Source organism: Lissotriton vulgaris, chromosome 2_1 (genome assembly GCF_964263255.1).
Source record: "Lissotriton vulgaris chromosome 2_1, aLisVul1.2, whole genome shotgun sequence".
NCBI lineage: Eukaryota > Metazoa > Chordata > Amphibia > Caudata > Salamandridae > Lissotriton > Lissotriton vulgaris.
The window spans coordinates 394,610,482-394,625,346 of record NC_141687.1 but is presented as its reverse complement, the minus strand read 5'-3'; the positions used below and the strand labels follow the sequence as shown (position 1 = coordinate 394,625,346).

The window sequence follows — 14,865 nt, the reverse complement described above, 5'->3', positions numbered from 1 at the left end:
TGTACAGCATGCTACAATGTAAAGTAGAACTCTTTATTTGAGGCCCCAGCACTTTTCCCCCCTCTTCTTTATAAATTTAGCACTGCTGTCAATGTTCTCATTACATTTAGGTTTAAAGCTTTTTATTAAGGCAAAAACATAGGAGGTAAGGGAACAAAAGGGGTAAGGGTACATACATTTCAAATGAAAATAGCAGAGCAAGAATCAAAGAGCGCAATGGTGGACAGGGCTACTGCAAAGAAAAAGTCAATGAGCAAAATAGTAAGGGCTAAACATGGTTGCCACCATCAAGCGGGCTAAAAAGTGAAGGGCAGAAAAGCAAGGAACCAACTCCACTACCCTCCTGAACCCCTCCCTCCAAACCCCCCCCCCCCACCAACGCCCTCCCACCCCCCCCCCGGTCCAGTGCTCAGCAATAATGCATCCTGCCATCCCACCCCATCCCCCGCCCCATGAGCCCCCATCCCATGTTTTCTTAGTCAGTTGGAACCACCGGCGGTGTGAGTCTCAGGAGTCTAAGGTATCTTGGACAGGTGAGTTCCCTGAATTCTGTGGTTAAAAGCGCGAGAAAGGGCTGCCACAGCTCGTCAAATTGCTCCACGTCCCCCGCCACCATAAGCGATAATTTCTCCATACCTAAAACGTGCCAGAGCCTGTGTAGCCAGCCCGTGATGGAGGGGACCGTGGTAGTGCGCCAATGAATCAGGATGTTCTGAATCGCTGACCCCAGCGCTATTGCTATTTGCCTGCCTTTGCGGGACTTCAGCGGGTACATCAGCCCATTCGGGAGACCCAGCAGAACATACGCCGGGAAGCGTGGCAATTCAATCTCAAAATGAGCATCTATCTCATCGATGATCTCCATCCAGTAATCCTGCAACAAGGGGCAGTCCCAAAGTACATGTGTGAGAGTCCCCACCTGTCCACACCCCCACCAACACTCCTTCCCAATATTCCTATTCATTTCGTGTAGCCTCTCCGGGGTATAATACCAGTACGTGGACACCTTGGTGAGTGTTTCTGTGAGACCTGTGTGATATGCAGAGTGTCTCGCCCGATGTGCAATCTGATCCCACTCCTTATGACTAAGCGTCCTTCCCAGTTCTCTATTCCAGCGTTCCCTACCCGGGTTATAAAAATGAAACGGGGGGGGGGGGTTGCAGGAATTTGTAAAGGTCCGTGATCAGCTTAGCATCAGAAGTGCCGGTTACCAACCACCGCTCGTACGGCGTTATCTGGCGATCAGCAGTACCTCACACCTGAGGTTGAAGCGCCCAGTGCCTGATCTGCATGTATCGTAACCTATCCGTCTCAGTCAGGTGGAACTCCTGCTTCAAGTGCTGAAAGGGGACCACTCCCTCAGAGTCATACATCTGGAAGAGCGCTCGGCAACCCGCTTCCCTCCAGTGTGAGAAGGCGCCCGGTTCCAGACCCGGGGAGAAATCAGGGTTGTCTGCTATCGGCGTGAAAGGCGAGGGGAATGTGGTGAGTTCATGAACTTCACTGACCGTATCCCACACCCTCAAGGGGACTCGCGTGACAAAGGAAGCATATAGGTTGGGAGGGCGGTGAATCCGTCGCAAGAATGGCACCTCCTGAAGGGGGCGCCCCGCTACTGCCTGATCTTGAAAGAGCCAATGCTTGTCAGATTCCCACTTGCTCCACTCTACCAGGTAGCGCATCTGCGCCGCCTGGAAGTATTTCCGGAGGTCCAGGATGCCAAGGCCTCCCGCCTCAGGGGCCAGCGTGGAAATAACCCTCTTCATTCTTGGTTTGCGGCCTTGCCAGATGAAGCGCGCAATGTCGGCTTGCGTCTGTCTGATCCATCCCGTAGGTGGCTGGAGCGGTAAAGCTCGAAAGAGATACAAGATCTGGGGCAGGACCGTCATCTTGACCGCAGCAATCCTGCCAAGCCAGGACAACATGCCTTTACTCCAGCGGCCCAGCTCTTCCTTGATTTTCCTACTAAGGGAGGCATAATTGGCCGTTACCATCGCTGGCAACGTCGGTGCTAGCAGAATCCCCAGGTAAGGCACCAGGGATGACGACCACTGCATGGGGAAAAGCCTTTGCAAATCTCGTCTTGTATCTGCAGCCAGGGACACATCTAGGGCCACTGACTTGCCCATATTCATCTTAAAGCCCGCCACTTTCGAAAAAGCGTCTAGTTCCTGAATGCACGCCGGGAGGGCCCGTCTTGGATCATCCAGGGTCAAGAGGACATTATTCGCATAGAGACTGATCGTATGGACATACCGCCCCATCTTGACCCCAATCGCATCTGGGTTCTGGCGGATTCTCTGGGCAAACGGCTCCATATAGAGAGCAAAAAGGAGGGGGGAAAGCGGGCATCCTTGCCTGGTACCCCTTTCAATCTCGAAGCTGCGGGAACTGCACCCATTAACTCTAACTGTAGCCGAAGGGGACTTGTAACAGTTAAAGACCATCGAGCAGAATTTTTCCCCAATACCCACCTTCCGGAGTACCTGCTCGAGATAGGGCCAATAAACGCGATCGAATGCTTTCTCAGCGTCTACCGCCAGCAACATCCTCTCTCCTGGGATCCGCGAGGCTTTCTCCAAGATGTGCGCCACCCTCTTGGTGTTATCGACTGTTTGTCGGCCCGGGACAAAACCAGCCTGAACAGCCTCAACTAGGCCCGGTAGATGCAGGGCCAATCTAGACGCCAGAATCCCTGTGTATAATTTAAGGTCAACATTCAGGAGGGATATAGGCCTGTACGAGCCACAGAGGGCCCGATCCTTCCCAGGTTTTGGGATCACTGAGACCGTTGCCCTCAACAGGTCCGGCGGTATGGCCCCCGGCGCGGAGAAGGAGTTAAACAGGCGGGTAAGAATAGGAGCCACAATTGAGCAAAAGGTTTTATAAAACAGGGACGTATAGCCGTCCGGGCCCGGGGCTTTCCCATGTTTGAGCCTGGATATAGCGGATATCACCTCCTCCACATGAATACTGCGTTCTAGATGTTCCGCCAGTGGCGGTCCGTCCATTATGGGCGTTGGGGCGTTGCCCCCCCCTCCCTCCTCCCTCCCTACCCCCGCTCAGCCTCAGCCCGTCTTTGAAGTGAATCAGTTCAAAGACGCCGGGCGAGGGCTCCGAGAAGAAGAACTCAACTGACTGCATGATGCCAGACCGCCCTGAAGGGGGCGGGCGGTCTGCCGTCATTTGTCAGGCGTCACAAGGCTAGGGGGCATGCAGCAGCACCACAAGTGCGCATGAGTGGGGACGGAGGGCGAATTTTCGCACCGTGTCCACTCAGGCGCACTTGTGTTTTTGCTTGGTTGCGCATGCCCATTAGGAGCCCTTTGGCCTCCTAATGGGCGTGCTACGGGCAAGAAGGCCTGTGCCCCCTCTGGCGCCAGGATTGGCTGAGAGGGGCTGTGACTGTGAGCCTGTGACGTGATACATGGGAGGGGAGCAGAGTAGAGCCCAGAGGTGGCGCGGACCGGAACCAGGAGCAAGCAAGGTAAGGTACGAGACATCCTGTCTCTTTCCTGCACTGGTATACTTCACAAGTTCACATACTCATAAAGATTGTAATTAAAATGAGCCGTGTCCTCGTGCCCCTGTCAGCAGGCCTGTCTAGCGCCAGGCCACACTCGTGCTACTACCCCCACGGTGACGGAAGGGCTTGCCCTGGTAAACATTATTCACTGAGCTATCTTCTCAGCTCATACGGACGTTGCAGGGATGTTGTGTTATGTGTAGGGTTCCAGTGCTGAAGTAGTAGGAGACACAGCACCCCAGGGCCAGGAGTAGGAGGGGTGCAGAGGTCTGTGTGTGTGGCCCAGTACTGGAACTTCAAGGTCCAGTTCTGCAGCAGCAGAAGGCACCGCAGGGCTGTATCAGTGCACCTGTAAGAGTGTGTGTGTGTTTTTCTTTTATTTTAAAGTGTTTTGTGCGAGCGTGCGTGCGTGTATGCATGAATGTTTGATGGAGAGTTTTGTCGTGAATGGATGTGTTTGTGTGTATGCGTGTATGAAATTGAATACATTTCTTTGAGTGTTGTCTGTTGTGTATGTGTGTGTGTTGTCTGCAACGCGAGAGCATTTTACTCATTCACGCGGCAAAATCGGTAATAAAAAATACCCATGCGTCATGATTTATAACTTTTAGCGCAGGCGGCTTGAACAATCTGCCCCCAGAGAAAACAGCAGATAACCATGATCTGGCGTGCCGAGACCAACCGTTCTTTGCAAGGCTGCACTGACTATTCTTTGTAATACGTTCTCCTGTTAACCCAAAAACAGGGATTTCCTTACTTTGCCATTTATTTTTTAGCACGATTCGCATTAAAGGGTCGTGTAATACGCGCCATTCGATCAGAAAGTGTCCTGGCACTATAAATTAATGATTCTTCATGATTTTGCAAGTTAATTATCAGACAAAAAGAGAGAGTAAAACTTGGAGAAGCTTCGGGTTTGTGAAGGTGTGTGTATAATTTATATAGTTTCTAATTGATGCCGAAAATGTTAATTTCTGATTTATTGTATTTAGAATGCTAGGCCCAGCAGAGTTCCCTACTGTACAAAGATCTTGACACGAAACGTTGCCTGCATATATTATTTTGACAAATTGCCGAATTAATACCCCTCTAATAAAACCTATGTCTTGTATTCTAGTAGTAGACCAGCTGCAGGGATATCTTACTGCTAATATGTCCGTGGTTGGATTTGATGTAATTATGTGGAGAAATATGATGCGCGACCTGTTGACAGACAACGAAAATGTGATGGATGAGGAACATTTTAAATCCTGTACATCTGCACTGATGAATTTAATCCATCTGTGATTTCTAGAGCCTGCTACCCTTCCATACTTTCACTCTAGGCGCTTTATTGACCCTGTCTATTGTAATGCTGAATGCACTTCCTATCAACTAAAGGGCTGCCAGCATTGTTTCTTCCTCGCATGTTGTGTGCGCTTGTGATGATGAACATGTGAATGCCCGTTTTTGCAACAGTAACAGCTGCAATTTACAGCTCTCGGGGCCTCAGTCCCTCAGTAATTTTTCATTTCCATAGGGTCCCTCAGGGTCTCACTGGTAAAAAGCAAGCAAGTCCAAGCTACCCAGCCCTGTCAGAGTAACTGTACTAGCGGTTTCAATAACTCTTTTGAGACCGAGTTACCAGCAGGCAGGCCGCCTGTGTCGTTTCAGAATCGAATAAAAGGTAGTATTTTATCAATCCAACTAGCTGCTACCCACGCTGGTTACATTAGGTAAAACGCACGTACATGCCTAAGAGGAACCCGGGATTGTCTACAACGCGATGGTAGGAGTCCAATTAAAATGGCAATCTGAGCCCACAGTTAAATTAAACACTGCCCGGCGTCAACGATGCCAGCTCCTTGCCTGCTCTTGGCTGAAGGGACGTCTGGTTCTTTCCTGAGTCCTTGAACTTTTGGCTGTCACGCTGTCAGTCTTTAGTGTGCAACATTATGCGTCCCACTGCGCTCGCTCGCAACGGTGCAGTATGCCAATCATTTTACGCCCCACCACTTTCAAATGTCACCAGCCGCCACTGTGTTCCGCCTGTGCTGGGTCCAGGGCCGGAAGGGCCACTGACTCCAAGTAGTCCACAGTATCCTGCGGCAAGGGGGGTTCCCCCATGTAAAGCTCTTCATAGAACCTACGGAACGTCTCCGCCACAGCCGCGTCATCAGAGACTGCCACCCCATCAGAACCGAGCAGTTCCTTTACTACGTTACGCTGATGCGCTATACGGAGTCTATTCGCCAAGAGTTTGCCACACCTATCCCCACCTGTGTAAACGCGTGTTTGAGACGCAGCGCCGCGTATTCTGCCCTATCCATGTCTAAAGCCGACAAGAGCTTCCTGGCGGCCTTTAGTTGTTTCCACACCCTAGGAGCTCCGGTACGGCGATGGACCTGCTCCAATTCTCGGACCTTGGAAGTCAGCTCCTCCCTCTTACGTTGTCTCTCCCTATTTTCTGCTGAGGAGATGGAAATGAACTCCCTACTCAGAACCGCTTTCAACGCCGCGCACTGCGTCGCTAGTGAGGTGTCTGAATTATCGTTGTGTGCCTGATACTCCCGGATCGCCTCCTCAATGTGTTTAACAACAGTTTTTTTATGTAAGAGGGTGTCTCTAAGTCGCCATACCCCACGAGAGGGGGGGGGCGGCGAAGCGCAAATGTTCCTACGACCGGTGCATGATCAGACAACGACAGGACCCCAATGTCCGCTGCCGTAGCGGAGGCACACATCGGTCCACTGACCAATAAGTGGTCCAACCGTGCATAAGTCCGGTGCGCATGTGAATAGTAAGAATAGTCCCTACTCGTGGGGTGAAGGGTGCGCCAAAGATCATGTAGGTCCATGTCAGCGATTCGAGCCTTCCCTGCCTGTGAGAGTTCCCCAGTTTGCGGGTATCGCTGCGCAGACCTATCGAGTGTGGAGTCAAAAACTATATTCAAATCACCCCCTAGAATGATATGTCTGTCTGGGGAGGCAGTCACGTCCACCAGCGCTGAGTCAAGAAAGCGCTCCTGGCGGTCGTTCGGGCTATATAAAGAGCCGACAGTGAACGTCGTGTCCCCCAGCTTGAGGCGATACGCTAACAGCCTCCCCTTTTGTTCTGCGAATTTGTACAGCACCTCCCCTGAAGGAACCTGCTATCAAAATGGCCACCCCGCGGTCTTAGATGCAGCAGAGGAGAAGAACTGTGTGGGAAACTTGTTAGAGCGCATCCTGTGACAATCCTGTGGTAGTAAATGGGTCTCCTGCAGGAGACATATGTCTGCTTGTGTCCCCTCCAGCAAAGACAAGATTGCTCTCCGCTTTACCGGATTGTTCAGTCCCTTAACATTAAGGGTCACTACCTTCAGTGTCGACATATCCCCAAAGGTCCGTGCGTGCTAGGCCGTGGGTGCCCATTCAGCGGGGGAGGGGCACGGGACTGGAGCGCAGGAGAAGCAAAATAAGACAAAGCAATAACATGTAAGACACTGGACGGTGCCCCCTCTATCCCTAAACAACCCCTAACTTCCCTCAAATCAAACCCGTGGCAACTGGCGAACTCCCTACCCAAACCCGAACAACCCATTGTCCCAGTCATGTCCCAAAACGGACAAGTCCGTGGAAAGTTCAAAAAGTGGACGTCCGGCCACTTGTTCTTCCCGCCTCTCCCCTGACCCTCCCTCCATCCCCCAAACCTGTTGTTGCAGAAGCTATGTCCATCTCCCCCCGGAGCGATTCTACGCCGTCATGGCGACACCGTTCGTGGCAGCCGAGTCCCTGGCCGCTTCTCTCAGAGCATTGGCCATTTCTGCTCTAATGGTGGGTGAGTACGGCCTCCCAGCACTAGCCGTCGACCTCCGCCTCGCCGACCGCCGTCGTCCTCCTCGATCAGGGCGCCTCCGGCCCGGCGTCGCTTCACTCTCCTCCGTGGCCGTGAGGCCCAGGACTCCACAGACATCCTGCAAGGAGCGCAGTTGGTGCAGTACGCCATTCCAGCGGAAAATAAGGCGAAAGGGGTGTCCCCAAGAGTACGGTGTTTCATTCTCTCTTAGGAAGTCCGTCGCGATTTTGAAGGCCCTGCGCTTCTGCAGCGTGATGGCAGACAGGTCCTGAAATAACACTACAGGCCGTTCATGGAAGGTCAGCGGCTGTTTCTTGCGGGCCTCCGCCATTATGCGTTCCTTCACTGGGAAGTCCGGGAGGTAGGCCAGAATGTCCGGAGGAGGCGCCGCCGACTGCCGCTGTCGGTCGACTCTATGGGCCCTATCAATCCGGATCAGGAAGTCCGCGGGCTCACCCAGGATCTCCCTGAACATGTCCTTCAGGTAGCCTGCCAAATCAGTGACCTCTTCTGCGGACGGAACACCCCGAACCCGAATATTATTTCGTCTCGACCTGTTCTCCAGGTCCTCATTGCGTGCCTGGAGGTCGACATGCTGTTCCCTGAGGCGTAGGACGTCTTGCTGTAGATGGACAATCTCCTCGTCCCTCCGCTGAGCCGCTGCCTCCACCGTTTCCATCCGTTCACCAAGGCCCTCCACCTCTCTGCGGACCTCTCGCACCTCGCTGGCTACCTCCTGTTTTAGCGTTTGGAAGTCAGCCTTGAGTGAACTGAACAGGTCCTCCATGAAGGATCTTGTGACTGAGGGCTCACCCCCCCCGCCGGTTCACCTGTGGTTCTGGAAGAGCTCGGGGATGGTTGCGCCCTGTCGCATTGCTGCTGGGCCCTGCTGAGCATGTCCGGGAGGGTGCGGTCACCCCTCTTCGTGCCCCGGTTCCCCGACATTCGTGCACTATGGACCACAGCACTCCACTCAACCAAAGAGGCGATCTCGAGCCACTGGTCGTAGGTCTCGGAGTCCCCACTGACGGCACCACCGAGGGTAGAGTCCGAAGCAGCAAGGCGTTCCGTGCTTCCGAGAACAAAATGGCGGCCAGGCTCCGCCGTGGAGGCCGACCCATACTTCCAATTAAAGTTCAAGCCACTGACCACTATAAGGACCTCCCGGTCCGTGGAATCTCCTAGGACGGGAGTTCTGCTCAGGGCCGGGGGCGCAGGAGTTGTTCCAGGACGGCACTGTAGGAGATCTGCGTCACCGCCGTCGTGGAGATAAGATGGCGGCCGAGCGTTGCCGGGCCGGCCCTCAGAGTCCGATGGTCACTGCCGGAGCCGTGCAGAGAGTCAGGGTCCCAGAAATGAGTCTCCTCCGGGCCCGTCGAGTCGTAGTAGGGCCGAATGACGTGACTCTCTTTCCGGAGCTCCGTCCCAAACTGGCTACAGGGTCGAGGCACACGCAGTGTACCAGGCTACTGCCGCAGACTCAAGCGCCACCATGCTCAGACAACAGGCGTCTCTCCTCTCGGCGCCTTGCGGTGGTAAGTCATCCGGCGCCTCAGCTCCCGAGGCACAAGCCGATGCGGGTGGCAAGCAAACTCCGCACCAAGCAGCCAGATACTGGCGCCGGGGCCCGCCCAGGCCTCCCTGCCGGCGATCCACTCCGCTTCGTGTCAATGGCGCTCCGCAGCCAGCTTGTCGGCCCCCGAGTGTGCTCCTGCCGAAGTGCTCGGGGCCAAAGTTTAGCACCGGTGTACGCACCAAGGTCTCCGCTACCCGTCCCGCGGCCGCTGAACTCCAGCGGGGGGGAGGAAAGCTGTCTAGAAAGGGCTCGCGCCTAGTCGGGCCGGAGGAGCTGCGGGAAGAAGCGTCCGCTCACCCTGCCATCTTGGCCACGCCCCCGTTCTCATTACATTTGAAGGACATTGGAATGCCTTATAAAAGTATTTCTTTATTCTATGCACATCAGCTTAGTGTCCCCACAAGGTTTGCCTCTAATACACACATTGAGGCACAGTGTCATCATTGAAATTGTGCACTACACTAGGACTGCAGGTACCACTGGCACAGTGTGTAAAGATATGCAGTACCCTGGCCCCAGTACTGGTCACATTAGCTCTCCGAATAGACAGCAGTCTGTCTGTCGGCGGCGAAAATCTGATATTTTGGGATTCAGAATTCAACAGGTGCGATAAATTGCGCCAATTACTAGTTTGTAAAAATGGGGCATAGAAAGTGGATTTTGGCGATTTCTGCACCAAAATCCACATACTCCACCCAACCCCGATGTATTCGTCTTTCTTCCTTATTAAACTTCAACACCTTTGACCTACCGAAATGCAAAGGGGGGAATCCAGGGAGCGCAAACTTTATCACTCCACATGTAATTCCGACTCCTGCGCAGACAGGTGTTCGCACAGGAGCCTCCGTTTGGGAGGGTCAAGTAATGGGGCCAGAGTATGGAACGTCTCTGCGAGCAGGGGCTGCGCAGACCTCTTTCTATCAACTTCTATATCTGTGTGTCTAACAAACAACCAATGAAAAATCGCGACAAATCAGAAATGCTACACATAAAGGGGCAGATTTACAAGCCCCTTGCGCCACGTTTACGCCACCTTTCATGATGCAACAGTGGCGTAAACGTGGCGCATCCCTGCGAGGCATTTAAAATGTGACGCATCTAGGGAGATGCGTCACGTTATAAAGCCCAGCGCCACAATGGGGGCGTTCCCACGCAGGGTGGGCAATCCGGCACCTGTGTGCCTCGCAAAAGTGCCTGCGTGAAATCTACAAGATTTCATGCAGTCACTTCCGCGACGCTGCTACGTCAATTCCCTAAGCCTGCTTCAAGCAGGCGTAAGGACTGACGCAGCATGTTAAGTATTGGGCGGCCCTGAGCATTGCTGGAGTTGCGTTGCGCTTGTGACGCGACTCCAGCGATGCGCCGCCCTTACGTCACGAGATGTGTCACGCATCTGCCTACCCTTGCGCCACGGCGCACCACATTGTAAACGCGGCGAATCTGCGGTGACGCAAGGATAGTTTTGCGTGACACATTTGTTCTGTCGTATCTCTGCTAATATGCAGAGATGCGCCAGAACTCGTAAATATGCCCCATAATTCTTAATTTAAATTATTAGTCATCAGAGGAGTTTGGCAGATTCAAGTTATTCTTATTGATGTGGATCACACGATTTTCTTACACCTGAAAGTACGCGATTTGCAACATGTGAGGCAAGAGATTTGTGAACGAAGCTTCTTAATTACCAATCGTAAAGGGTACATCAATGACGTACCAATCCATGTGCACTTATGGTGCAGAATGCAATGTTTGAAGGAGCACCAGCAAAAACGTCACAGCAAGACATGGCATCCAATGGTGCAAAAGCGATCAAAGAAGCGAGTAGAAGGGCCTCAAAATAACATCTATATATACTTATGTTCATACCACCAATTATAATTTTGATAAATACATTAATGTCTATAACAGTAATCGATTATGTTCAATGTCCATTTACCAGTTTCCACAAACTGGATGTTTTCTTGCCACGTAAATAAGAGGTGCCAGACCTAACCAACCCAGTGGTGCTCATGTTATTGACCTCAGAAGGATAACTGGCCAGGTCTGCTCTTGTGGGATTGTACCCTTTGGAAAGCATCTTGCATGCAGGGAAGGTTGCGACCAAGATCACTTCCCTGTGCGCACAGATTTAAACCTTGAATAAAGTTAAGGCCTTTCCTTAGGAAAACAGATATGTTTGAAATATTTAAGCATAGTGTGAAAAAGAGCCTTCACTGGATTCTTAGTTCCCGAGTGTCTGTCGGATACAACAAGAGCAACCCTCCATTTTCACAATGGCACGAGAGGGATCCGAATAGTAGCAGTCGATAATATAAACTTCTCATTCACATAACTTTATTTTTTCACCCAGTTAGAACTCTTCTTAATTTAGATAACAGAGGGGTGGGGCGTAGCAGGGATAATCGAGAAGAGTGAAAAGAAGGGGCACTTTTTCGTGTCGTATTACCAGACTTTACACATGGTACACCAACCCAGCACTGTGAGTACAGAAACCTCTGGAGTTTATCTTGCTTTTGTCGCTAGTTGATTTCTGGCAATCCAATGATCAAAATACTTCTCTACAAGAATGTAAGTGCACTGACTTAAGTTTCTGTTTGTTGATCCCTAGGTCCATGAATGCCTCCACCAGCATGCCAAGAGGAAGCCTGCCCCTGTTGTGCCCAAAGCACGTTCTCTGTCGCACGAGGTAAGAGAAAGAAATGTTACAGACTTCATCCTACAGTGAACAGCATTGACATGCTTCTGTTGGCTGCAGTCAACACACTTTGGAAGTGTTTTGATGGCGGTAGACACTCACTTGCACATGAGTGCCTGCTTCAACATGCAGTAGCCTAGACCGTGTGAATCCTCTGAATACCAACTTAGGCTGTGGGATAGTCTGGCAAGTCTGAGCTGTGGCTGATTCGGACTGTAGGACTCTTTCAAAGGTCAACACGGAACAGGACCGCCACAAATCACTTTTGGGCGTTAAAGTGAATTGGCCTGCTTGGAGATACCCTCCATCCCAGCCAATTGGGCCTCTCCTCCCCTGTTGGTCTTCTCCAGGTCACCTGAATATCCCAGAGGTAAATCAAGTAAAGGCCATATCCCACCCCTCCCCCAGTCGCCTCATTGGTTGCTTGGCAGCAGTTGCTTCTTCTGTAGCAGCAGGGAAGCTCTAATTGCCTCATGGAGCTATTTTCATTTTCCTGCTGTGATGTGCTTATGCAGGATGGCACTGCCATGCCCTTGCCTGTGGTGATAGGATTGTGAGAGCTTACAGTGAACTTAAAAATAGAACTATCTTTTTCTAGCTTTGGACAGGGTGCAGATGTGGGCAGCATGGGCTGTTAGGCTGGTGTATCCAAAAAACTTCCTAGGCAGTAACATACTGGAAAACATAAGGCATGAAATGACAGCAAAAAACAGGCCAAAAGGTGAAAGCTAAAATAGAATGTAAACTTAATGAACACTTTAAAAAAAATCATACAGTTTATTACGCAATATAGGCTATATGATAAAAGAAGAATAAAATCACAAAAAAATAAATTTTACTTAAAAACAGTAATCATTAACATATACATATTTTGACAGTTTCTATCCATAGAAACCAAACAGCAAGTGACGAATAATGTCACATAGACATTATTCGCCACTTGCTGTTTGGTTTCTATGGATAGAAACTGTCAAAATGGATACTGTTTTTAGTAAAATGTATTTTTTGTGATTTTATTCTTCCTTATCATATAGCCTATATTGCGTAATAAACTGTATGATTTTTTTTAAAGTGTTCATTACATTTACGTTCTATTTTAGCTTTCACCTTTCGGCCTGTTTTTTGCTGTCATTTCATGTCTTATGTTTTCCAGTATGTTACTGCCTAGGAAGTTTTTTACATACATTGTTATCCCTGTCCTAGGAGTTTAGTTCACTCTTATACTCAGGGGGTCCTTGTTTTTCGCAATCCCTGTTAGGCTGGTGTACCTTGGTGGGACTTGACTCAGACACAGCTTTCCTTTGTACTTAGAAGTGTGCACGGGCAGGCTCTGGAGCGACTCCTACAGTGCCTTCTGCTCGCGGATTCAGAATGGGAGAATGACTTGATGGTATATTCTTGAGCTCATCCTATTTGTCTGCATTTAGGCAGAGCATGTTAGCATTTTCTTATGAATAGTATATAGTTATTATAAGATTCTCCTCGCCCACTTGTGAAGCTCGCTGACAGGTGGCTTCTTGGGTGCGTAAGTTGCTGAGGGACAGTTTCACCTCTGCAACCTCACTCAGCTGTCAGGTTGCCGAATGCCTGGCCTGGTAGTGATTGGTAGGTCCATAGCATTCAATCAATCAATCAGTAGATTTGTAGAACGCTTCTTGTTACCTGTGAGGGTATCCAGGCGCTGGCAGGGTCCTGTTCATTAGCCAAATAGCCAGGCCTTCAGGGACTTTTGGAACTCTGGAAAAAATGGGAGGTCCATAGAGGAAAGGTTAGCTCGTTCCATGACTTTGCTGCTAGGTAGGAGAAGGAGCCATCTCCGCATTTGCTATGTCGGATGCGGGGGGTGAGGGTTAGACAAAGGGAAGCAGAGTGGTGGTGTCTGGAAGGCCGATGGAAGTTCGGGTGATGTTTCAAGTAGGCGAGTCCGCAGTTGTGTAGAGCCTTGTATGCGTGTGTCAGGAGCTTGTACTGGCATCTTGTCTATACAGTGGCCCAGTGGAGTTCCCCGAGGTACGGGATGATATGGGTCCATCAAGGGAGATCCAGGACGAGTCTGGCTGCAGTGTTCTGTATTGTTTTCAGTCAGAGCAGATTTGTATGTAGGCGAAAACCTGTTAAGAGTGAACAGTGATATAAGCTAAATGCATCGGATCTGAACCAAGCCGTGGGTAACATTACTTGAGACCTAAGAAAAACCACGTCTTTAGCTTCTTTCTAAAACTCACATGATCCTCAGTGAGACAAATCTCTAACGGGAGGTACCAGTGGGTAGCTGCTAGATAGGTAAGGGAATGACCCCACCCACTCGGACTCTTTTGATATGTAGCCTTTTGGCTAGGGCAAGGTTGCCTGACCTAAGGTCACTAGAGGGGATATAAAATTCCAGTTTGTCCTGTAATATTCTGGGGCCAAGGTTATACAATGCACTGTGCGCGTAGCATAGAAGCTTAAACTTGGCTCTCTGTCTCATAGGCAGCCAATGGAGTTCCTTCAAGCAGGCTAAGGCCAAACTATACTTGGTCTTATTGCAATCCAGTTTGGCTGCAGCATTCTGAACAACCTGTAGACTTGAAAAAAGATAGTCAGCCATGCCAACGTAAAGTGCATTCCCCTAGTCTAGATTGCTGGTCAAAAGAATGGGGGCAGATGTGTTGCGATCCCTGAATAGAGAGCATTGCCCAAGTCCAGTCCGCTGAAGATGAGGGCCTCAATGAGGGTGCGTCTTGAGCTTTGGGGTAGCCATTTGACTACCTTATGAAGCATGAGAAGGATGAAGAAGTAGGAGGAGGAGACAGAGTTGACCGGAGTCATCATGGTTAACTTGTCCAGAATGATGCCTAAAAACAATGCTTCTTGGAGCTTATTTAAAACCTTGGATGAAAGTACCATTTTCAAAACACTTGCAGTACTGAGACACTCAGACCACTTCAGTGACCCTCTGCCATCAAATTTCTTCAGTTAGATCAAATCATCCATACTCCCAATTTGGACCAAAATTGTCAATGCCTCACTACTTCAAGGCTCTATTCCTGATTGCATAAAGACTGGGCAGGTTACCCATATTCTAAAAAAAACCACTGCAGTTCACACTGACCTACACAACTTCCATCCAATGTCCAATATTCTGACTCTGCCGAAGCTCCTCAAGAAATGTGCCCACATCCAACTATGTAACCACATAGATCAATTCCAACTGTTAGACCAGTTCCAATCAAGCTTCTGTCAGGTCCGCAGCACTGAATCTGCTCTTAC

At 50.4% G+C, this 14,865-nt stretch overlaps 1 protein-coding gene across 1 annotated transcript in view; it reads left to right on the top strand.

Moving 5' to 3' along the window:
- MPP4 (MAGUK p55 scaffold protein 4) overlaps positions 1–14,865 on the top strand; it is a 296,409-nt gene that overhangs the window by 64,592 nt on the left and 216,952 nt on the right. The window contains exon 4 of the mRNA XM_086958555.1: positions 11,527–11,604. Within this exon, the coding sequence (XP_086814681.1) occupies positions 11,527–11,604 (78 nt within the window). The remainder of the gene's footprint in view (positions 1–11,526; positions 11,605–14,865) is intronic.